Source organism: Perissodus microlepis, chromosome 12 (genome assembly GCF_051167445.1).
Source record: "Perissodus microlepis isolate ML-2025 ecotype Zambia chromosome 12, ASM5116744v1, whole genome shotgun sequence".
Taxonomy (NCBI): Eukaryota; Metazoa; Chordata; class Actinopteri; order Cichliformes; family Cichlidae; genus Perissodus; species Perissodus microlepis.
This window is the reverse complement of record NC_140472.1, coordinates 30,067,875-30,090,994: the sequence shown is the minus strand read 5'-3', so window position 1 is coordinate 30,090,994 and position 23,120 is coordinate 30,067,875. Positions and strand designations below refer to the sequence as shown.

The following is a 23,120-nucleotide window of genomic DNA, read 5'->3' as shown; positions in this document are numbered from 1 at the left end:
ATATGTAAGTGTTATAATGGTTTTTTTGATATTTTTTCCTCTTTAGTTTTTTGGTAAAAGTGTAACTGAAAATTACCCGTGGACTTGTAGTGCAGTTTCTGCAGAAATTGAAATAACACACAAAAATGAGCTTTTATTATGGGTTTTTCCACCATGACCCTTGACTATGTCAGCATTTTTCAGCATTGCTCTTTTCTTACTGAATTATTGCAGCCAGCACGTCTTTAGAGTGTGATATCATCTCAATGCATATCTACCACATCCAGCCGCCTTCACAGGCAATTCAGTGTTGGATGCTGTTTTCACCTGGTATTAAGAGGTGGCTTATGAATGAATCGGGCTGCTCAGTTACTGAAAGCACTAATGGACCATGTGAAAGGTTTTCGTGGTAAAAATCTTTTTTAAGCCAGAGTTCTTTATAATAGATTACAGATAACACTAAAGTAGCTTGGTTATCAAGGGATATCTACAGCAAACAATTCAAACAGGTGGTACTGATTCAGCTTATTCTGTTTTCATCCCAAAAGGTTGCAACGGGCATTAGAGAGAAGTTTTTTATTATGTATTACATTGTGTAGTCTCACTCGTTTCATACAATACTTATTATTTATACCTATTCATATACTCATCTGTTTATTTACTGTACCTGCCTACATAGATACCAATCTAGCTTAAAGTGGGAATCACCAGAGACTCCACAATATGGTTTTATCATTAAAATATTATTGCAGTTTAAAAAATTTTGCAATATACTAAGTATTGAAATAACATATATTGCAATTTATTGCTTTTTCAATTGGAAATTGTATCTCCAAAAGCAGACTTTGTCAGTACCTGTTTTATCAGTCTGTCAAACAGACCAACTGAATAACGCTGTTAATAAAACGTGTCATAAATTTGGCATGCACCTGACAAACTAAAGTGTTTGCATTAGTCTAGTCTAATTTCACTGAATGCAGACATGTGGAAGCACTGCTGGAGGATGTCGAGGAGCATTCAGATGCCTGTGAAGCTAAGGAGGAACTCTATCAGCAATGGTTTCTGATCAATGAAGCAATTATTGCTGCTTCTCAGTCTGAGAAGGATTATAAAACCAAGCAATCTGAAGTCCACCCCTCTACAAGAGATTATTCACACATGGAAAACATTCAAGACAGTTAAAAATCTCAGCACAGTGCAGCACAGATGTTAAGATTGTTACAGGGGGGATCAGTTCTGGTTGTGATTCTACTGGTTTATTTTTAATCATCAGTATGTTTTAATCTATTACAACAATTTCAAGTTTGCGGTAATACTGTTTCATGTGGTTACAGCTGTTATATACTTAGTACAGTCGGCCATCAATTAAAAGGAGCTAAGAGTGTTGGATATGGAGAGCATGCCTTGGCCACAAACCTTTGTTTTCCATAAACAACGGGAAAAAGTAATATGCTAAAATATAACACAAAGTGCATCAGAGCAATGTGCTGATCATTACAATCTGCTTGCTATTCCCTGGGGATATCTATCCATCTCCTGGACCGCTTAAGAATAAGTTATTGGAGAAGAGGGAGCACAAATGGAGCAGCCGGCGTATAACCTGGCTCACCTGTGTGGTGTTGACTTGATTAACTCTGTGGCAGGACTGGAGGTGGCCTTTGAGGATGAAGAATTTCCAGTGAAAAGCAGCCACTCAAAAATAAGGAGGTCAGCACGGTGTCAAACAGTGTTCAAATGCCAATTGCAAACTCCACTGAATTTGAAGATGATGTTAAAACATCATTGTTCAACTTTTTCTGGTTTCAGAAGTCAAGATTCAAAGCCAGCTCCAGGCATCAGTAAACCATGGACTGTTAATACTGCTAGTAGAAAATTTTTCCAAAGTTATTTGCGGCTCTAAAGCTAAGCCGCAGGATCTTTCAGGAAGAATCTGAATATAACTAGCATAAAGTGTAAAAGTGGGGGAGTTTATCATCCCCAGCCCCTATTTGGACTTCCTATGTTTATATGAGACCTGGATTAATGAAAATAGCGCCAGTGCTGCAATAAATGTGCCTGGTTACAACAGCTACAGGAGAGAGAAAGGAGTTGCAAGGAAAAGCCCGATTTCTTTAATTAAAAAAAAAGGAGAAGGCAACTCAAAGTAAAATTGGGATCAGTTAAATAAAATGACAGGATGATATTGTCAAGAAAAAAACCCTTCAAAATTCAAATAAATGGAAACTTAATACATAGTTTGGTAAAAGTAATGCAGGTTATTAACCTCTATTTCAGTAGCCACGATTGTTCAGGGATTTGCAGTCAGTGACATCAGTATGCACTCAGATCAAACAGTGGAGCCAGACTTTAAATTTGGGTATTTTTCAGGGTTAGAGGTTCTCAAGACTATTAAATTATTGCCACGTTCCAGAGATAGTGATGTTTTTTGGTATAGGCACAATAATGACGAAGGATCTGAGAGACACAGGTATTTGGAAATCAGTTGTTGTTACACCCATACACAAAGATGGTGCCCCATCAGCATTCTGCCTGTTTTTAAATTGTCTGGAAAACTGGTAGAACAATCAGATTATCACTTATTTACATAGCTGTTCTTCTGCTTTGAATCCAGGTTTTCCAGCTAATCATCCACTGATACAATAAGGTTTTCCTTTTTTTATGGAAAAAGTGAGATCCATATTAGACTAAGGAGGTTTTGTAGAAACTAGTTTTCATTTAATACTCACTGCATATTGCTTGAGCTCATTTAAAGTTTGCTTTGGTGTCCTTGGCTATTGTTATCATATGATGGTGGTGTGGGAGATTTGACTTTGTAAATGCGATGTGTCATATCCATCGTCTTTGTCTTGTCCCTGTTAAAGCACGGTGCTTTCTTGGCTTTCTCCAATCTATAATATTGTTTTACCAACTTCATCCGGCACATTGTCACCTCTGCTAACCTTAATAGAAAAAAGTTAACAGTGCCATCCGGTGGACTTTAATTGATTTTATTAATCTATGGTGTAGTGGTTTAAATACTATATTTATCCTAACAAGCGAACGCCCCCCAGGAAGAGACACAAATTTATTTGGGATTGTGTCATTAAGAGCACCCATTGTTAAATCAAACATGCATCACCACCTGCTGTGATAACCCCTTGTGAATAAGGGAGCAGCCAAGAGTAGCATTCTGTAGCATTTGTACTAACAAATTGTATTTGCAATTTATATAATAAGATATGGATTTTTTTGTGTCAGTATATCGATAAGATATTGCCATGCAAAATATCATGACGCTATGCTCTATTGATTTTTTCCCTCTGCCTCTACTACCTACCTACCTACTCTATCTTGATAACAAGGACAGCATTTCATTAAACCTGACTCTCTACAGCTAATTAAAGCTGACACCAAAATATCAGTTTGTTGCTACAAAAACAGTCTATTCCTTGAAATGCCATACATGCTAAATGTGATACACAATACCAGACATTTAGTCAATTCTGAAAGACATACTGACAGACTTAAAAAAGTAAAAACCATGCCTCTGCCCTCTCCTTTCCACTCTATCTGTAGACACTCTCTCAGTGCCTCGCTGGTCCCCACAGATTCCCCGAAGAGATCTGGGAAACTCAATAAAACACAGGTAGGCCTAAAGGAAAATATGTGGATGAGGTTCCCTCTGTGCATATGCTCACATCTGTGATAGAATGGCAGTCCAATTAAATTGTGTAACTCATTCGGTTTTCTTTGTCTCTCTTTCTCTCTCTCACCCTGCTTGACTCCAAGCAGGGTGCTTATGATCTAAAAAGTAAAACAATAGCTACAGTATTAGTTGGAGGATTTTAGCAACCTCGAGATCGTGGGTGTTTTTCCTGTTGAAAGTCTGTGAGGTGGAAAGAGGAGCGCTAAGCATCTTTATACGGAGCCAAACTGAGCACAAATGTAATGTATATAGCTGTTATTTGAAGATTAAGGTGATTAATGGTTTTAAGAAATACCATTGTTCCATCCAGAAGCCTCCTTGATGTCAGTTTGCAGTTTTCAGAAGTGTGCCCTTGATCATATTGTTGGCATGTTATGATAAATGTATTTAGGAAAGTAGTGAATAACCCACCACTTTAGAGCCTCTCCTGTGCTGAAAGATAATTTTTTTTAAGCAGAATCGGCTCTTAATTTCATATTATCACTCATAGTTGACAGCCTACTAAAGAAATCAGTCAGGTGGAGTTGGTTGGAGTAAGTTGTGCCTCTCAGTTGATAAAAAAGATTGGCATAATAAAGAGATTTTGATTCTGTCAGACTACATTAGTCACCTGCCATTAGCCAGCCACACTGCTGGCCTGGCATCAGCCAATAGTCACATATGTGCTCAGACCACTTAGTGTGTGAAGGGAATTGGTTGTTGGTACCAAAGTACATTGTGGATTTGTTTATTGTAGAAGAGACTGTGTTGGAATCCTCAGCAGCGACACAGGCCTGTGAACCCCCGTTACTCAAACTGATTGTTGTATTGATGTAAACACCATACAGCCTATTCGTTCGCACAGTGTTACTGAAAGATGAAAATGAAATGGCCACAAATTAAATCAGGAGGTGAGGGAGATTAGGAAGGTAAACACTTTCAGAGGAGTAGCTTCTTCAGGCATCTATTATCCTTGCAGAAAGGTTAGGCAGGGAATGAGATATGTTTGCCAAAAGCCTTCTGTCAGAATGAGAGAACGTTATGAAAGGCAAAAGGTCAGAACCCGTGTTCCTCTCATTGTAATCCTCAGCTCCTTCATGTCATATAGATGTGCAACAAGTGAAAAATCGATGCCCTTTTTCGGAATCTCACTTTCTCTTCTTTTACTTGTAGGTTTTCCACGAAATACTGGATGTCCCAGACATGCATAGTATGTGGAAAGGGAATGTTGTTTGGACTGAAATGTAAAAACTGCAAGTAGGTATCAGTACTGGTCAGTGCTGAGTACCCATTGTTGTCAGTGTCCACATTAGTAATTAATATCTAATCCCACACATTCGCTTATATTCCTGTCATTACTTTGTTTAATTAGTGTGCCATCCCGCTTGTTTTTCAATTATATCCCTTTGTCTCTTTTGATTGTTTTTCGACATGACACACATCAGTGACCCCTTTTGTTTTCAGCTTACTTGAATAAATTTCCAATTTGCATCTGTCTCTTTTTCCACCCACTTTGCATAGGTGTTATTGCTGTGTAATAAACACCACATAACAACGAAACACACACTAATCAAGTTTCTCTGTTTCGTGCATACTCAGGCTGAAGTGCCACAACAAATGCACCAAAGAAGCCCCACCTTGCCATTTACTGATCATTCAGCGAGGCGGACGGGAATCCCTCAAAGGTATTTTTTGATGTAATTTCCAATGTTGATATTATGTTTATACAAAATTGACAGACTTTCACATTTTGTTGATCATTGATCAAAAACCAATGGCCATGAGTAGCATTTAAAGAGAGTTGTCAGTATTGTAAGATGGCGAAAGCGTTCCAGGGAGGAACGCTGGTTTGAATGCGGAGTCAAGGAGGCCATTTACGTGAAAAGGGAAAGACCATCTCTGAATCAAGGAGGGGGCCTAAGGGTACATCTTTTGCCATCTTACAATGCTGTGATTGCAGCCATTCCCCAACTCTCTGTGAATGGTACTCATGGCCATTGATCAATGGGCTTTGATCAGTAGTTGTTGATCAATGGCCATGAGAATTTGCATATTAATGATAAAGGAACTGACTTTACAGCCCATTGTTCATTCAGTGGGCTGGTTTCAGTAATTGTGCAATGTACTATTATAAGGTTGGGGAAACCTGCAGCCAGCTGAGACCGAAGAAGTCACTTGGATGAGTGACGAAACATTTGTCCCACTGAAAACGTGACGTCCAGATGAACAGAATCAACCTTTTGGGATTTACTTATCTGGATGATTGAGCATGCATCAAGACGTTATTTTACACTTGTTGACTATTAGTTTTTATTTTATTATGTTTAACAGATAATTAAGCAATAAATAAATGGTTAACAAGACTTCTAAAACCGTTGTGTGAGAGTACGGGAGGCCTAACTATTAGCCAGCTCGGCCAGGATTAATGCCTTTGTCAAGCCTTGTGAAGCTATCCAGCTCTCGCTTGTTTTAGGCAACCCAAAGGCATGGCTCTACAGCTCTCGTGATTAACTAAATTTGGACATATCTGATTCCATTGAGCAAATGAAGTTATATTTTTTCAGCTTTCATTTGTAAAAGTGAAACTGCTTCTGTAGGTATAGGCTATCTCCTGATTAATTAAGCCACATAGGTTTGACAAATGTGCGTCACAAGCTGTTTATACTGACACAGACAGCACTGAAGAAATTCCTATTATCTGCAATGAGAATTAAGATTCTTTTTTTCTTTTGTCCTCTCTCTGCCTTCCCCCTTTCCTTCTTCTCAAAATAAGATCATCAAGGAACAACTCAAGGTAAAGAGCACTAATTAGATGTCTTCTCTGCCTTCGTAAGAGAAAATGACAGTTTATTAATGACAGTCCAGGAGGAGAAAGGAGAGGCAGTTTGTTCATTTTTTTCACATTAAAAGCTGTGTCTGATAAAGAATTTGTCTAATTTTTCTAGAGCTGTTAGGCAATTATTGTTTAATGTCAATCTCCCGTAGTGCTTCATTGTTCCTTTATGCTTTTTTCTTTCTGCAGTAGCTCGTCTGGTACGGACTGAATCAGTGCCATGTGACATCAACAACCCGCTCAGGTACACAGACCTGCACATAAGTCAGACGCTCCCCAAAACCAACAAAATCAACAAGGTAAGGGTAAAAAATAAACCGTGTATTACAATCTGCGTATTTCTTGTCCTACATATCGCTTTCATTTATTTTTGGGAGCTTTGTGAGTCATTGTGTATTTGGAATCAGGAAACCTTACGAAAATATCTTCAGCAATATTGATGTTTACACAGATGGATTTGTTTTCCTACACTGGATATTTTACAGCCAGCACATCTATCAAATTCAGCTCAGTTCCAGAGAAAAAAGTTTATCACTAAATTCCCATGGTGGTAACACCATGCTGGAAAGAATGTGAAACAAACACGCTTGTTAGGAAATAATGGGCAGGTGTGAACATGTGAGTAAGCCACAGCTTTTATGTATGCCTTTGTCTAACAGTTTCAGGTTTTCAGAAACTGGAGTGTGTTTGTTTTGTCAACGCACATATGTTTTGTGTTTCTCATAGATTCACTTTTCCAAAACTCAAATCTTGGTTATAAACTTTGAAATATTATTAAGTAAAGTAAAATGGTGGTATCACTAAATTCTGTTAATTTCTTCAGATGTGATAAATGTAATTTAAAGTTGAAAGTATAATTAGGAACAATTATCTTGTGGAGTGATTATAATTAAAAAATAACCATTTAACCCCTGGATTTTATTTCATGTTCGTATCATAATTACTTAAAGAATTAGAAACGAAATTCATTTAGTTTTCTTGTGTTTGTATGTTTCTTTCAAATTGCAAATTCAAACTGTGGTTCTATCATAGTTTAAATTAATGACGTTAGGTATCAAAATATATGGAAGTGCACAATCTGCTGTGCACCAGTCGAGCTGCACATACCACATTGATACAATCTTTACTTTTTAATATAATTTTTCAGAGTTGATCTTTTTCTGTAGGAGATGATGATATCTTGCTAAAGTCTAACCTGCATTTGATTGATTGTTATATTGCTTATACAATAGACTTTGATAATTTGTTACAAACTACAGATGTTCTGATTTATTTTTCTTTTTGTTTTTACAAAGTATTCCCTAACTCTTCAGGTTGCTTTACCACCTTCCAGGCAGCCATTGATTTCTCTCTATCCAGTGCACTTTCAAAATCAAGTAGCAGAAACTATATAAATTTGCTTGAGGAAGATGAGCCATCATATTGAAAAGCCTAATTTTTGTCTGGTGTATTCTCTTTGGATAACAGTTTGAAATCTCTACGTGTTGGTGCATTTCAAGGGCACCTGCGATTTAACAGTTGGCTGCTGAGCAAAAAAATATCTATTTTTCATCAATATCAGGTACTTCTTTTTTTTTTTTTTTTTTTTTTACTTGTTTTCTGGATTAAATTTCCAAATTGTTTAATTTATAAATTGATTTTAAGTCTGTAAAGTCAGGAGGAACTTCACTGAAAATGAAATGAATTGAATTATTTGTGATGGGATGGGATGACTAGACTTCAGTATGAAATGATTATATTAAGTAACTATTTGAATTTAAACTAGATGGAGTCTAGTCAGGGGCTGTCATCTAGATCTGAAATGATTTTTGCAAAATCTTTGGCTGAAGAACTGATCTGACGTAATGAAAATGAGATGAGAAGATGAGAAACAATGACTTTGTGAGTCATTGTGTATTTGGAATCAGGAAACCTTACGAAAATATCTTCAGCAATATTGATGTTTACACAGATGGATTTGTTTTCCTACACTGGATATTTTACAGCCAGCACATCTATCAAATTCAGCTCAGTTCCAGAGAAAAAAGTTTATCACTAAATTCCCATGGTGGTAACACCATGCTGGAAAGAATGTGAAACAAACACGCTTGTTAGGAAATAATGGGCAGGTGTGAACATGTGAGTAAGCCACAGCTTTTATGTATGCCTTTGTCTAACAGTTTCAGGTTTTCAGAAACTGGAGTGTGTTCGTTTTGTCAACGCACATATGTTTTGTGTTTCTCATAGATTCACTTTTCCAAAACTCAAATCTTGGTTATAAACTTTGAAATATTATTAAGTAAAGTAAAATGGTGGTATCACTAAATTCTGTTAATTTCTTCAGATGTGATAAATGTAATTTAAAGTTTAAAGTATAATTAGGAACAATTATCTTGTGGAGTGATTATAATTAAAAAATAACCATTTAACCCCTGGATTTTATTTCATGTTCGTATCATAATTACTTAAAGAATTAGAAACGAAATTCATTTAGTTTTCTTGTGTTTGTATGTTTCTTTCAAATTGCAAATTCAAACTGTGGTTCTATCATAGTTTAAATTAATGACGTTAGGTATCAAAATATATGGAAGTGCACAATCTGCTGTGCACCAGTCGAGCTGCACATACCACATTGATACAATCTTTACTTTTTAATATAATTTTTCAGAGTTGATCTTTTTCTGTAGGAGATGATGATATCTTGCTAAAGTCTAACCTGCATTTGATTGATTGTTATATTGCTTATACAATAGACTTTGATAATTTGTTACAAACTACAGATGCTCTGATTTATTTTTCTTTTTGTTTTTACAAAGTATTCCCTAACTCTTCAGGTTGCTTTACCACCTTCCAGGCAGCCATTGATTTCTCTCTATCCAGTGCACTTTCAAAATCAAGTAGCAGAAACTATATAAATTTGCTTGAGGAAGATGAGCCATCATATTGAAAAGCCTAATTTTGTCTGGTGTATTCTCTTTGGATAACAGTTTGAAATCTCTACGTGTTGGTGCATTTCAAGGGCACCTGCGATTTAACAGTTGGCTGCTGAGCAAAAAAATATCTATTTTTCATCAATATCAGGTACTTCTTTTTTTTTTTTTTTTTTTTTTACTTGTTTTCTGGATTAAATTTCCAAATTGTTTAATTTATAAATTGATTTTAAGTCTGTAAAGTCAGGAGGAACTTCACTGAAAATGAAATGAATTGAATTATTTGTGATGGGATGGGATGACTAGACTTCAGTATGAAATGATTATATTAAGTAACTATTTGAATTTAAACTAGATGGAGTCTAGTCAGGGGCTGTCATCTAGATCTGAAATGATTTTTGCAAAATCTTCGGCTGAAGAACTGATCTGACGTAATGAAAATGAGATGAGAAGATGAGAAACATTTTACAGAAAAGTAAAGTTGACTACATTGCTCATTGTGATGGATTACATCTGCCAGGCAAGTTCCAAGTCTCTGCTGTTTACTTTGTACTGAAATGAATAAAAAGTTCTGCCTTGAAGGTAGAAAATCAGTCTAGAGGCTCCAAGTTAGACGGAGAGAGAGTTCAACAATAAAGCAGAGTGAGAGCCTTTTACAATTAACAAACTGAGGGCCAGATTTGGTAACTGTGTCAGTATAAAACTCTCTTTTAGTGATTTTAAAAGCTACAGTTGGTGTTTATTAAATATGTGCAGTGTCAATTGTGCAACTGAAAGGTGTTGACAGCCTCATTGCAGATTGCAACATTGTACATTGCAGTTTTGGGGATTTAGGTCACATTTCTGGAGAGAAACTCACAATAAAAACAGTTTCTGTGTGTGTTGTATTTCTCTGCATCGCACACACTTATAGCCACGTGTTGTTTTAGATCTTCATGGGATCTATTGCATGTCTACAATTAATGCCAAACAACAGTTAATGGGGCTGAAAGGGACTTACGTGTGTTATATGAATGTCTAATCTTACAAAATTTTGAGTTGGCTGTGTAGAGAAAACAAAAACGATGCATGAAACAGCAACTTCTTTAATATGCACCCAAGTCACGCACACACAAACACACACATTTCAAATTTTTTAAGTAGAAGAGTTTGCGGTAAGTCAGCGATGCACTTGATAAATTGTCTGCTTCACCTGAGTTGTCAGATTTACCCAGCGATGACACACATATATACACTCATACTGTCCCTGTGAACTTCTAACCACAGAGTTTGCCAAAAACATATTGATTCCTCTTCAACTGCCTCTCGTTTATCTTAATTGCCGTGCTGTTTCCAGAGAGAAACACATGTGTGCAACCTGCACTCACACTATATTATTTTGGTTAGTACATTACTCTTTCCCTCATCGGCTCTGCTCATTTTTGTTCCATTAATTTTTGCTGCTCTTGGTAGATTACATTGGTCATTACCTCAACTGTGGTTTAAATGAGCTCATTGTTCGTAGAGCAACCACAGAGCTATCGTCTCTCATGGGGGCATTTTTAGCGATTGCAGCCTCACACTAATTTGCCCCCACTTAGTAAATTTGACTCTACAAATTCACCTTAAAATTACAAATACTTAAGTCTGAATAAAGCCTATGCTTATCTTTATCTGTTCTGTCTCTTCTCAGGATCACATCCCCGTCCCATACCAACCGGACTCCAGCAGCAACCCCTCATCCACCACCTCCTCCACCCCTTCCTCCCCAGCTCCTCCTTTGCCCAGCAGTGCCACGCCACCCTCCCCTCTGCACCCCTCCCCACAGTCAGCAAGGCAACAGAAACAGTTCAACTTAACAGGTATTTTATTTAATACACATATAATTCCTATTCCCCTCTAAAAGTTTGGTGCATAGGAACATGCCCACAATAACAATGCTAAAAGAAGGTATGTTGGCTCTTTTAGCTTAGCATTTGGCAATGCAAGAATTATGCTAATGACTGAAGTGAATGTCAGAGCTGAAGCAAAATTAAGTAATTGCAACTGTGAGCTAATTTCTTTTTCTCATAGAAGCATTTTCCTTTGCGAAAAGTAAATAAAATGCCAAAGAAGGGATTGAGAACCGAACCTTGAGTTGAAATTATGAACTCAAATAAATAGATATTGCGACATAGATTTGTTCAAACTAATTTGACTTTGAATACTAAACTAACAAATTGCCATGTGAACTTGGACAGTCTACCCAACTTTTATCAAACTCTAGCTCTTCTTGTTGCCTTCCACAGCCTCCAGTTATTTCAAATACAAGCAACAGTTCATATTCCCCGGTAAGTACCTCAAAATTGATTATTTCCCCTTCCTATAATGCATTGCATCCAGCCAAGGATGAGTAAGGAAGGCCCTTTTGATGTTGTTGGTGGTTTTCATCCCCTCACCTTGGCTTGCTTGAAAAATCTCTACACCCACTCATGCTGTCTCATTTGGGCTTCCTAATGATTTGTCAATATCCAGACGCTTTGCTCTTGCCCACACTGGTACCATACAGTCTTTGCTCATTTGGCAGGTTATTATAGCTGAGACAAGCTGGAGTGGTGTTAGGTAAAGAGTGAAATCTGAAGAGACAGATTTTTGGAAATGCATAATTATAGTGCTCAGCAAGCTGCAGCATGTTCTGATTATTGTTGCCACACATGCTCTTTACTTCAGCTACCTTTATAAACTATGTAACAACACATCTACTTCTTACTGTTCACCATCAATCAAAAAAATCTATACATGGATGTAATGTCTTAGTCTTCTCAAATTTACTGCTCTCTCTTATTCTACAAAAGACTACAAAAGTGTAGTAATATGTGATCTTCATACAAGTGTTCACTTTGGTGGGGTTGAGTATATATCTGCAGAGATTCTGCTGGCATGGGATACACAAAATTTGACATTATATCAAATGGATCACCGATATCATTATCTGAGGGCCTCCGATTCCCAACAGTTTAGAGCTTTCAGCCCTGTTGGCTTGCAGGTCTTTGGAGCAAATCCACAACAACATCAGTGCAGACTCCGCACAGAAAATAAAAACATGTCCCTCGCTGTGAGGAGATGGTGCCAGCTTATAATGCACCATGCTACAAAGAGAACAGTTTCTGTGGCTCACTCTTTGTGTTTTTGCATTAAAAAAAATGTCAAAGTGTGCCAATACAGACAACAAGTCTAGCAGTGAATCCTCTGATGTCTTTCAGAGGTGGATACAACAGCACAGCTGACCTTACTCTGTCTTGCATGTTGAAGATCAATGCTTGCAAAAAATAGTTGGGAGAATCCAACCTGTTTGCATCTCCACCAATATAACACGCTATGCAAACTATTTTCTATGTGCTTCATACAGCAGAATATGGTGTTATCACCACTATTAGAATGTCAGGAATTTTGGTTGTAGAGCTATCTTCGAAGCATTTAAGTGAAAACAGCAGATGAGTTGAAAATAAATGCTGAATATAATTTTAGATACAGCATTTGAGCCCATATAAGCCATTCTGATGCTCTCACATCAAGATATTCTCTTTTCACATGCATAAATCTTCACTCGCACATATTTCCATTTCCCTTTCATATTTATAAATTGTCACACTTACATACACACATTCTCATTTTACATATTGTATGTGTAGATTCTGCTTGTAGCTACTTTCAATCTCCTTTCACATGCATATATTTTGACTCATAATTACATATATATATATATATTAATCATTTCAATACATACATAGTTTTACCTCTTACGTATGAGTCTTTGGACTCCCATGCTTATACATTCTTTGTTCTAAGATACATACATTCAATTTAACACATACAGGTTTCTGACAGGAATTAAGTAGCAACTGAAATTACATTCATGTATTAAAATGTGTTGAGCAGATACACTGTAAAAAGAATAACCCTATTCAAATTAAAAAAAAAATGATGTCCAATTGTCACATCCAAAATATTTGACTTCATAGAATCCAAATTGAGTCACTTGATATGACCTGATACTTTTATGTTGATATAAACAATATTACTAGACTTGACTGAAACTTTAAATTTTGCACTGATCCAAATTGATTTTTTTACATAGAACCATATTTTAATTATTGAACCAAGCTAATATATTGAAATTTAACCAACCTAATGTATTCACATCGAACCAAATTAACATGAACTAATATGTTTGTGTTGAAGCCAGGTAATTGATTTACATATATTCAAACTATATTTTTTACATTTCATTTTATTTCAGTTCAAAAATGCTCTGCATTTCCTATAAAAAACAAGACAGTTGGCCAACCAATTATTTCAAAATTATTTATTGTTCCAAACCATTTTAACTATAATCAATAGAGAGGATTAGTAATATACAGATTTAGTGCTACGGCAGAAATGATTAGAGAAATGTTTGTTTTATAAAACCTGCAACCTTTTGAAAACCAGTATAAAACCTGCAATCTTTTTAGAACTGGTATAAAACCTGCAACCTGTCTAAAACTGGCATAAAACCATTATAAAAACTCTTTTTAAACCAATTTGCAAGTACTCAAAAATGTTTATATGTGCACTGTGCCTGTACAATGTAAAAAAAAAAATCTACACATGTATCAATGAAATCAACTTAAATCTCCCTTTCAAATGGGTGTTCTTATAATTTTTGAATGTAGAATACCACTGCAGGCCAACCAAGCAAAATAACCAAGCACACATGCACATGCATGTGCACATACACATGCACACATGCATGCAAACACACTACTGTGCAGTGTTAAGTTCACAATTAAGTTTGCGAATCTTAGAGGTCATCTTGTTAAAGTCAAGCTCCATCATAATCTTTTGAAGAGCCTCAAAGGTGAACCTGAATCCTCGTGGATATTCCATATTAAGAGCATAACAGAGTCCAAAGACCATTGCCACTCCTGCTGCCACAGAAGGCAACTCATTCAGGACTTCCACACCATCAATGATTATCCCGATGTCTCAAGGCTGATGTAGGAGGCTTGAGTTGTCCCTGAAGACGAAGAGTGCCATGGTGGTACTCTGCAGCTCTTCCTCAGCTTCATCTTTCTGGGATATCTTGAGGTAAAATATGGAACAAAATGTACAAGTGAAGAACTGAAGTCTGGCACACCTGATAAATCTTTGACCATAATAAACTACTATTTTGATAGTTGTTTGGTCACAGACTATTAGAACAATTATTTGACTAATCAGATTGTGAATTGCATAATCATTAAATTAAATCAATGGTGGAACATTTTCATAAATGTTCCACAAAGCCCAAGAAAAAAAAGAAAACAATACAGAACCCTAAGATATTAACTTGATGAGTTGATTAATCGTTGCTGTCCTACATTAATCACTGCATTTAATAGCAGAGTTGTCAAATTTACATCAAGAGACTGCATCTCATGTAGAGACAGAACAGATATGGACATACCATGTATTCTTTTATCAAGTCCTCAACACGTTCTCCAAGGTAGATAATGAGAGATTTAAGTATACACTCCCTCCTAATGTCAGCATCAGCATCCTGCAGGAACAGTTAAAATTGTTACTATGCAATATGGAGAGTATGCTGCGTGAGAGGAATTTTTTTTCACCTCTCTATCCTCATGAGGTGACTAATGCCCCTTTTCCACCGACAAATCGGCACGGTGCGCTTGAGAGCAGTTCAGTTTAGCGCGGATGAACTCGCTTGTTGCGGTGGAAACATAAAGCGGACATAACTGGGAACAGGGGCGAACCCATCTGGCTATGAAAAGTCACGCGCAAAAGTCTTTGTCCGCAATGTCACAGCCCGAAGAACAACAACAATCGCGATATATGTGTGTTTTTGTACTTTGCTCTGTCTGTGGTTCATTTTGATTGGTTTGATTTTTGGTTCTTGTGGAGGAAGTCGCCATTGTCCAAAGTCAATGGAGTATGGTTGCTGGGAGTTTTTTTTAAAGCCTTTTGTGGGAGCGCTTCTATATCACATCACGTGGGCACCACACACACCCGGGCCAATCAGGTGTAAAGGCGGCGGAAAAGCTTCCGCAGGGGGCTAAAGTGAACAGATATTTATATGAAGAGAGACAGAGACAAACGTGCGCGCACAAACACAAGCTTGTGTCTAGAAACCGCGAGCTCACCAGAAAAATTCAAACGAAGCGGAACACGGAGTTATACTATGAATGTTATGAACTATGAACTTATGCTAGCTAGCTGTATCCACCACCGATGCATCGTGGTAACGCTAGCTAGTTAGTATACTGGTAAAAAACGGCTTTTTGCCTAACTTGCATTCCCGACTGTGATGGTCGGTTGCTGGTAACCAGTTCTAACGTCGCGCCGGATAGCTAGCTAGCTCGTAGCTAGCAGCTACAATCATGCAAAAATTGGGGTTGGCTGTCGACCCAGCTTAAATGGGGTTATTTTCTGCAATTTTGGCAATACAAATTATAAAAGCTTTTGTAACACACTTGGCTTTACTTACGTTTATTTTCAGATGAAATTAATCGAAGATGTGACACGATGTTTCCAGCAGCCATGCAGAATAAAAATGGGTCCCGGTCTATTTCTGGTGGGCGTGTTCAAGTGCAAATCACTTTGACTCAAATTAAAGATATTATCTGTTCAACATGAAAAGAAATATATGTTTTGAGAGAAATCAAAAACTTTGCGTTGTGTCCTTTGTACAGATATTTAGTTTCATCCAAATCAAAAGTGGTATTTTAAAATGCAAAAAGAAAGGGTTTCACAATCAAATCAATGATTTTATTCTGTTTTGAATGGCACTTATTAGATTGAATGAATGACTGCATGTTAGACTTTTTTCAGTGTAGGTGCTACATATTCCCAAAGAATCTCATGGTTCAAGAAATACAGACGCTATCAATACATTAGGGCTTAGATGAATTCATTTTCTAGTGACTTCTGAAAACCAGACAAAGATCCAGATCTTAGATGCAGCTTGATTTTTCATTATTCAAAGATTGTCATCAATTTTATGGTACTTTAAAGTTGTGATAGGAATATATGTTTGGGGATCTATCTTTTTAATTCTGTAAGCTCAAACCTCATTTTACAGCCATGTTTCGGGGAGAAGTTTGCACATTCTCCTCGTGTTTATTTGGGTCCCCTCCAGGTACTCTGACTTCCTCCCACAGTGCAAAGATATGCAGTTAGTTAGGTTTAGCTATTCTAAATTGCCTATAGGAACAAGAGTGTGAATGGTTGTCTGTATCTCTGTGTTAGCCCTGCGACAGACTGGCAATCTGTTCAGGGTGTATCCTGCCTCTTCTCTGTGGTTGCTGGGATAGGTCACAACCCCCTCATGGCCCTAATAAGTATAAGTTGAAGAGAATGGATGGATGGAATGGAATTTGCAACCAAAAAACATTGAAATTCATGTAACACTGTAGGTTTTTTTTTTTTTGGTTAGTACGAATTTAGTAAACTGACTAAACTACCGGTTATTTCAACAGGTGATACTTTTTAAAATAGGATGACTAAAACTAAAATCAAATTTAATAAAGGGGAATCTGTGATCTGGTTGATTTTTAAGGGGTGCAAAAGAAGCAACGTAAAAGCAGCACATGAGAGAAAACAAGCACAAAAAATGTACAAATCTAGAAAAGAATTTTGCAGATGCAGTTGCAGTGAAACACTTTAACCCTCAAACAACCAAGCTGATATTGACACTAAAACTGATGAAGTGGAGCCATTTATGACTTCATTTTATTTTATACACAAATGTATTTTTTTGTTGCTCTATTTGTGTTTATCATAAGTATACTGCTTCCTCCAAAAATATTCTAATTCCTTTGATTATGGTTTTCAGTGTCATGAAGTATCTGCCTAAAGGCTTTTGCAGCAGTAAAATAGTCATATTTGACTGCTAAACATTACAGCATAATGATGACAAATCAAACATTGCAATTAAATCTACACCATTAATGTGGGGAAAAATAATTTTATTCCTGTAGTCATATGTTAAGAATAAATACATGCAAATTTCCTACAAATTTATGGTGGGAAGCTTTTTTATGATGAAAAATACTGCAATGAAGTTTAATAATGCATCTTAAAAAATTATCCTTGATTTTAAAAATCAAACTGTCAAAGCAATTTTATTTAATGGAGTCTGGCAGTGTGAACTTGAGCTAGTTTGAGATGTGAGTGCCAGAGTTAAAACTACTGAAGTTGTACATCCAAATGATGACATCGAAGGCTGGAAACTAGAAGGGCAGATTTCCAATGAGCATACTAGCTGCTGGCTAAAGGAACCTGCTTTGTAAGTGCTGCTGTATTTGGGTGAGATACAGCTTTGATGGTTCAAGGCAGAAGTTTGAATGAATAACTCTCACACTCAAGTGATGAGGAGTAACCACAATCTGGAGTACAGTCTGGTAGGAAGGCAGCTGTTGAACTGGTGAAACTGTCTGAAGATGGATATGAGTGTCAATCTTCTGCACATGCCCCACTGAACCTGTGTTGTCCTTATAGTCAGTAGCCTGGATATAATAAAATGTAAGTGTAAATGTTAAAAAATGTCTTTACTGCTTTCTTTTATTGTCAGTGGTTAAAGTAACATCTCACACAGAGCTGTGTTATCACAAGTTTTGTTTATCGCAGTATTGCTTATTTAGCTATAGTTAGACAACATGTAATTTTCATTAGCTGATCACATAGTTTTTTTCTTATTGTAGGAAGACAAACATATGCCTGCAAAAAAATACATCTTATATATAAAGAACCTAAAATAAAATAAGTCAGCTTTGCTTAGGCCAATGTAGCAACCATCACCTAGAGTAAAAAAATAACTCAACGTGATAACTGATCTACACTCAGCTCATCTTTTAATATGTAAATTCTAATTAGATGACCTGCATTCCATTTCCACTGTATTCCTTGTTTCTTGTGTTTGGAGTCCCCAGTTACCACAGGTGTATAAAATCGAGCACCTAGTCATACAATCTGCCTTTGCAAACAGAAGAATGGGTCTAATAAAGATTCTAAAGATTGTGTTGAATTTGAGCAAGAAGTCAGTTCATGAGATTTCTTCCATTTGGAACTATAAGTGGTATTATTGCAAAGCATTTAGGAACTATAGGAACCTAGCCAAGAAGTGATAGATCATGTAAAGTTACATTCCAATCTCACCAAGCTCTGCTGACTAAATATGCATTTGCATGACTAGGCAATTCCTGTCGGTGTCATATGTAGGTGGTCCAGTGCTTTTAAGCATCTAGTGTATTCTTTTGTTAGACACAAATAAATTACACTTTTTCTTCTTACGTCCACATATCCTTTATAGAATTAAATGCATATTAAATTAATGTGCATGAGAACTACATATGAGGAAAAATGTCAGAATAAAAATGTATGAATATGTGCATTGAAATATATAAGTAAAAGGGGTGAATGTGAGAATTAAAAAGAAAATGATATAAAAATGACAGTGCGAGTATGTAAAAGGAGAATGTATTTATGTGAGAGTTTCAGAATGCGTGTTGCCTTTCATAATTTGTGTCACAATTCACTGCATATCATTATAGACAGCTTTTACACACAAAGAAAAAAGTCTGTGTAAACATTTAGAATCTATAAAGTCATAAGTTTTTTTTAGGTGCTCTTTAAACAGAATGGCAGTCAGTCTCTTTGTTGACATAATGAAGGTCATAATTTCATTGTGTGAATAAGTATTGTAGACGCCAAGTGTGTTTGAAAATTTCCATGTACTCACAGGCACCCTGGAAGTCTTCAAATCCTGTTTAATGGGAGAGGTTAAGTGGAGTTAATTTATAATTTGGCATCAGATTTCACCTATTCATAGCAATGCCACAGGATTAGCCCTATGGTAGATGACATCATGCTTTAATTATTTTTTCCAAAGTACAGTAGGAAGAGTTACCTTGTGTCATTAAGTAGGATATTACACCATGATTCAATTCAATTCAGTTTTATTTATATAGCGCCAAATCACAACAACAGTCGGAATAATAGTTTTCCTTCTTCCATTATGATAGTTAGCAATGATAGCTGAAAACAGAAGGCTTACAATGATGATAGCATTGCTACTACTGCATTTTACTGGGAAAGAAAAACTCTTTTGCCTTGTGTAATAGTATCACAGTTTTGACACAGCTGGTATTTCGGTCACCACTGTGGCTCTGTTGTAGCTGGTGTTCCCTAGCTTTTCTATTACATGATAAGCAGCACCACCAATGTTAAAAATGACTTTTAATGAGTGCAGTTTTGTTTCAATTCGTTAATTTGATGTGTTGTAACTCGAATGCTTCCAGATGTTGCTCCCGAGGCTCCTCCCAGCCGAGCTCCGCAGGTCATTCTGCATCCCGTTCTTTCTGAACCAGGGTAAGTAAAATCAATGACAGAAATAGTTCAGTAGAACCACATGAATACATTTAAAGAAAGAAAGTACTACCAATCATCTTTTCTCTCTGTCAGTCTGCCTTTTCCTCATCTGCATGCTTTCTCTCCTTCTCCTCCTCCCCTCTTCCCCCTTTCTCTCTGGGGTAGTTGGTCAGAGGCCAAGTTGAACTTATTGGAGCACAGATATTTGGGTGGCAATTTCAATGCGAGGGACGACATGATGATTACTCAGAGACTAATGTTAGCATGGCCTTTAGTTCACGCTACACTTGGGATGCCAAGTGGATTTTCACTAGCTCTTTGAGGAAGCCAGTGGTCATAGGAAGACAACCGGAAGAGACGGATTAGTGATGAGATGCCTCTCGACCCAGATGTTAATTAAATCAGATCTCAATATATCGCATGAAACGGGGTAAGAATCTATAGGAAGATGATCAGTTGTGATGAAATACAGGTCATGCTGAAAGACTGGAGTAGATTAATCAAGAACAAATAATTTTATTTTAAAAAAATCAACATGGTAGTAAGACTGGGAAAAAATCTAAAGTATGACTTTTACACTGAGGTACGGGGCTGTACATGTACAAGCTGTCTTTGATGTCGTCATGCCTCATTTATATAGCAGCTGCCAGATTTGAGATTACAAAACAGGAAGGCAAAGTCTGGAAATAATAGGAATCATACAAAAATAATGGCATGCATACATAACAATAGACTCCATGTGTGGGATAGTTTAGCATTTAGCATTACATTCATTACCATAATCATTATAATGTGACGCGAAATATTGTTTTCTGTATCTTGAAACCACATTCAGGCGTTGAGCGGTAAAGCTTCACTGTCAGTTTTTCACAAGGTGCTCCAAATGCATGCATATGAGTTTTGTTTTGTTTTGTTGCTATACTGGTCTCTGTGTACACTCCGGGGCTGATTGTGAATGAGTTGCAGCTGGCAAATTTTGTCATCTCACCGAGGACAAAATATTCATTTTTATTGAGACTAATAGACTGAATTTATTCACAGCCAAAAGGGTATACAGGAAAGGAAAATGTGTACAGCCCACAATGAAAAGCCAACTATTTTGTTATTAGGCTTTTAACAATTAACAACACCCATGTGACTGTGACAGCTAAGAAGTAAAAGACTTTGTGAATTTAGCTCCTCCACTCCAAATGCGGAATTCTCGTGGCACTCCAGTGTCTACTGTCACTCCAAAAGAGTTAGGTGAGGCTATATTCACCTCACGCTTCCGTCGGTTGCTAGGGTGATGTTCAACTCTGTCCATGAAGAAGACATGATCTGATAACTTCACCACGGCACACAATCCTCCCCATCCCTCAGGGAGTGATAGATAGGCTTTATGTCCACACAGGAAATACCAATCAGCCAAAACTCTTGTTCCTTTACTGCTCGGCACCGTCCTTGCACATCCTGTCCACTTCTGACTTTTTGCTTTTACTGGTATTCTGTAAGCCAGGTTGAACTTGCATTCAGTCCTCCTTAATGTCAAGTTCTCAGCACACTTCGCACTGGTCAAGCAGTTCATGCACCTGCTCTCATTCTCTGGAGGGCAGTAGGTGTATATGTATCCACATAAGCGAAGCGGCAGCTCCCCCACTGACAGTGATCCATTGTTCATCACACACAGCGGCAGTTGAGCTGTGTTCAGCTTGTTCAGCAATATTATGTCTGGCAGTGGGTCTGACACTTGAGGCCAGGCCAATAAGTCAGTTTGCCCAGAACAATTCACGTTTAGAAGTGGCGACTTACTCCAGGTGATGTTCAGAGGTGTACTATAATTGGCCTTGGACCAGAGGACTCTGTTGCCAGGATGAGTTGCTAAGCCCAACAGACACCAACTCCTGTCCTCTGGTATGCTGTACGGCCACAGTCCAGATGTATATGCGGATAATGGCATATGAGCACACACATAGCAGTCCGTCCTATTGTTCAAGTGAGCAGTTGTATTCATAAACTGCCACCAAAAGTTTGTAGAATAGCCATGAGGGTATTGGGTGTGGTTTCCTTGGACATACAGGGTCTCCACAGCCGACCATGATGACATCAAAGCCATTACACCCAGCAGGGTAGACCACACTTTACCAGCCATTCTGATGAGTACCTGTGGCTCAGTTGGTTTCTTCACCGGATTGAGACGAGGGGCCCTGGAGGCTTTCCCCCCCCTTTGTACCCGGTCTTCCTGCCACTTACTCCGAGCTGGCCTGGATGTGTGTCACCTTTTTGCAGTGGCTTTGGTGTATCCAGGTGGGTCGTTCTGCGATCTTCACAGCTGTTGGTGTTGTCAGCAGAGCCTGGTACGGTCCGTCCCACCGTGGCTTCGACCAGCACTTCCTCTTTATGACCTTTATCAACACCCAGTCCCCTGGCTTCAGACGTTCTTCCTGTACAGAAACAGAATCATCTGGCAGATTATTTGCACTCATGACTTTTTTGCTTTTAAGCATTTTAATCATCCAGTCTGCTAGTGTGTTTTCTTCTTCTGCTTTATCATTATCATTACAGAATACTGGAACTCTAAATGGCCTGCCATATATTATTTCAAAAGGCGTTAGGCCATTATCAGTTGGCGTGATTCTCATATACATTTTCACTAGCTCAATGCAGTCTACCCATGTTCTGCCTGTTTCCTCCATTGTTTTCCTGAGTCTCAGCTTTACTGTGCCATTAGTCCTTTCAATCAGCCCTGCACTTTGTGGGTGGTATGAGCAGTGGTTTTTCAGCGTTATCCCCAGATGTTGTGACATTTTCTCAATTACTTCATTCACAAAATGAGGACCATTGTCACTGTAAATAGTTTGGGGGATCCCATGCTCTGGGATCACATTTTTGCATATCGCTTTAGCCACTGAAATAGCATCTGCTTTCTTAGTGGGGACAACTTCTACCCACTTTGAGAACGGGCACACAATTACCAGGCAGTACCTGTAGGTGTTACAGTTAGACAACTCAATGAAATCCATATGGATTACTTCAAATGGGTAGCTGGGTCTGGGAAACCTTCCTCTTTTAGGTCTGAGGTTCCCCTGAGCATTATGTTTACAACATATTAAACATGCTTTACAAAAATGTTTTGAATAAGCATTGAATCCCAGTGTGAAAAACTGCCGTTCGACTGCTGCTACCATCCCGGCTGTTAAGACATGGCAAAGCCCATGGCTCAAAATTGCAGCAGTCCTATATAAGTTTTTAGGCAATATAGGTTTATCACAAAGATAGTAGACATCACCTCGCAGGCTTGCTCCTTTAGTGAGCCACAGCTGCTTCTCAGCTGGAGGTGAGTGTGACTGCATGTCTGCTAACACATCATGTGTGATGGGCATAGTTTGCTCCT

General features: G+C 37.7%; 2 protein-coding genes across 4 annotated transcripts in view; one reads left to right on the top strand and one right to left on the bottom strand.

Moving 5' to 3' along the window:
* ksr2 (kinase suppressor of ras 2) overlaps positions 1-23,120 on the top strand; it is a 130,646-nt gene that overhangs the window by 70,868 nt on the left and 36,658 nt on the right. For all 3 annotated transcript variants that reach the window (XM_084947452.1, XM_084947453.1, XM_084947451.1), the window contains 8 exons: positions 3,535-3,604; positions 4,817-4,900; positions 5,243-5,328; positions 6,417-6,437; positions 6,666-6,775; positions 11,058-11,226; positions 11,653-11,694; positions 19,681-19,750. In XM_084947452.1, coding sequence (XP_084803578.1) covers positions 3,535-3,604; positions 4,817-4,900; positions 5,243-5,328; positions 6,417-6,437; positions 6,666-6,775; positions 11,058-11,226; positions 11,653-11,694; positions 19,681-19,750 — 652 coding nt within the window. The remainder of the gene's footprint in view (positions 1-3,534; positions 3,605-4,816; positions 4,901-5,242; positions 5,329-6,416; positions 6,438-6,665; positions 6,776-11,057; positions 11,227-11,652; positions 11,695-19,680; positions 19,751-23,120) is intronic.
* Positions 20,887-21,755, bottom strand: LOC146376587 (uncharacterized). Its single transcript, XM_084947466.1, has one exon. The coding sequence runs from the start codon at positions 21,738-21,740 to the stop codon at positions 20,898-20,900; it is 843 nt and encodes a 280-aa protein (XP_084803592.1). The 5' UTR covers positions 21,741-21,755; the 3' UTR covers positions 20,887-20,897.

Coding starts and splice junctions, on each gene's coding strand:
- LOC146376587 (XM_084947466.1), bottom strand. CDS start 21,740: ATGAATACAACTGCTCACTTGAACAATAGGACGGACTGCTATGTGTGT.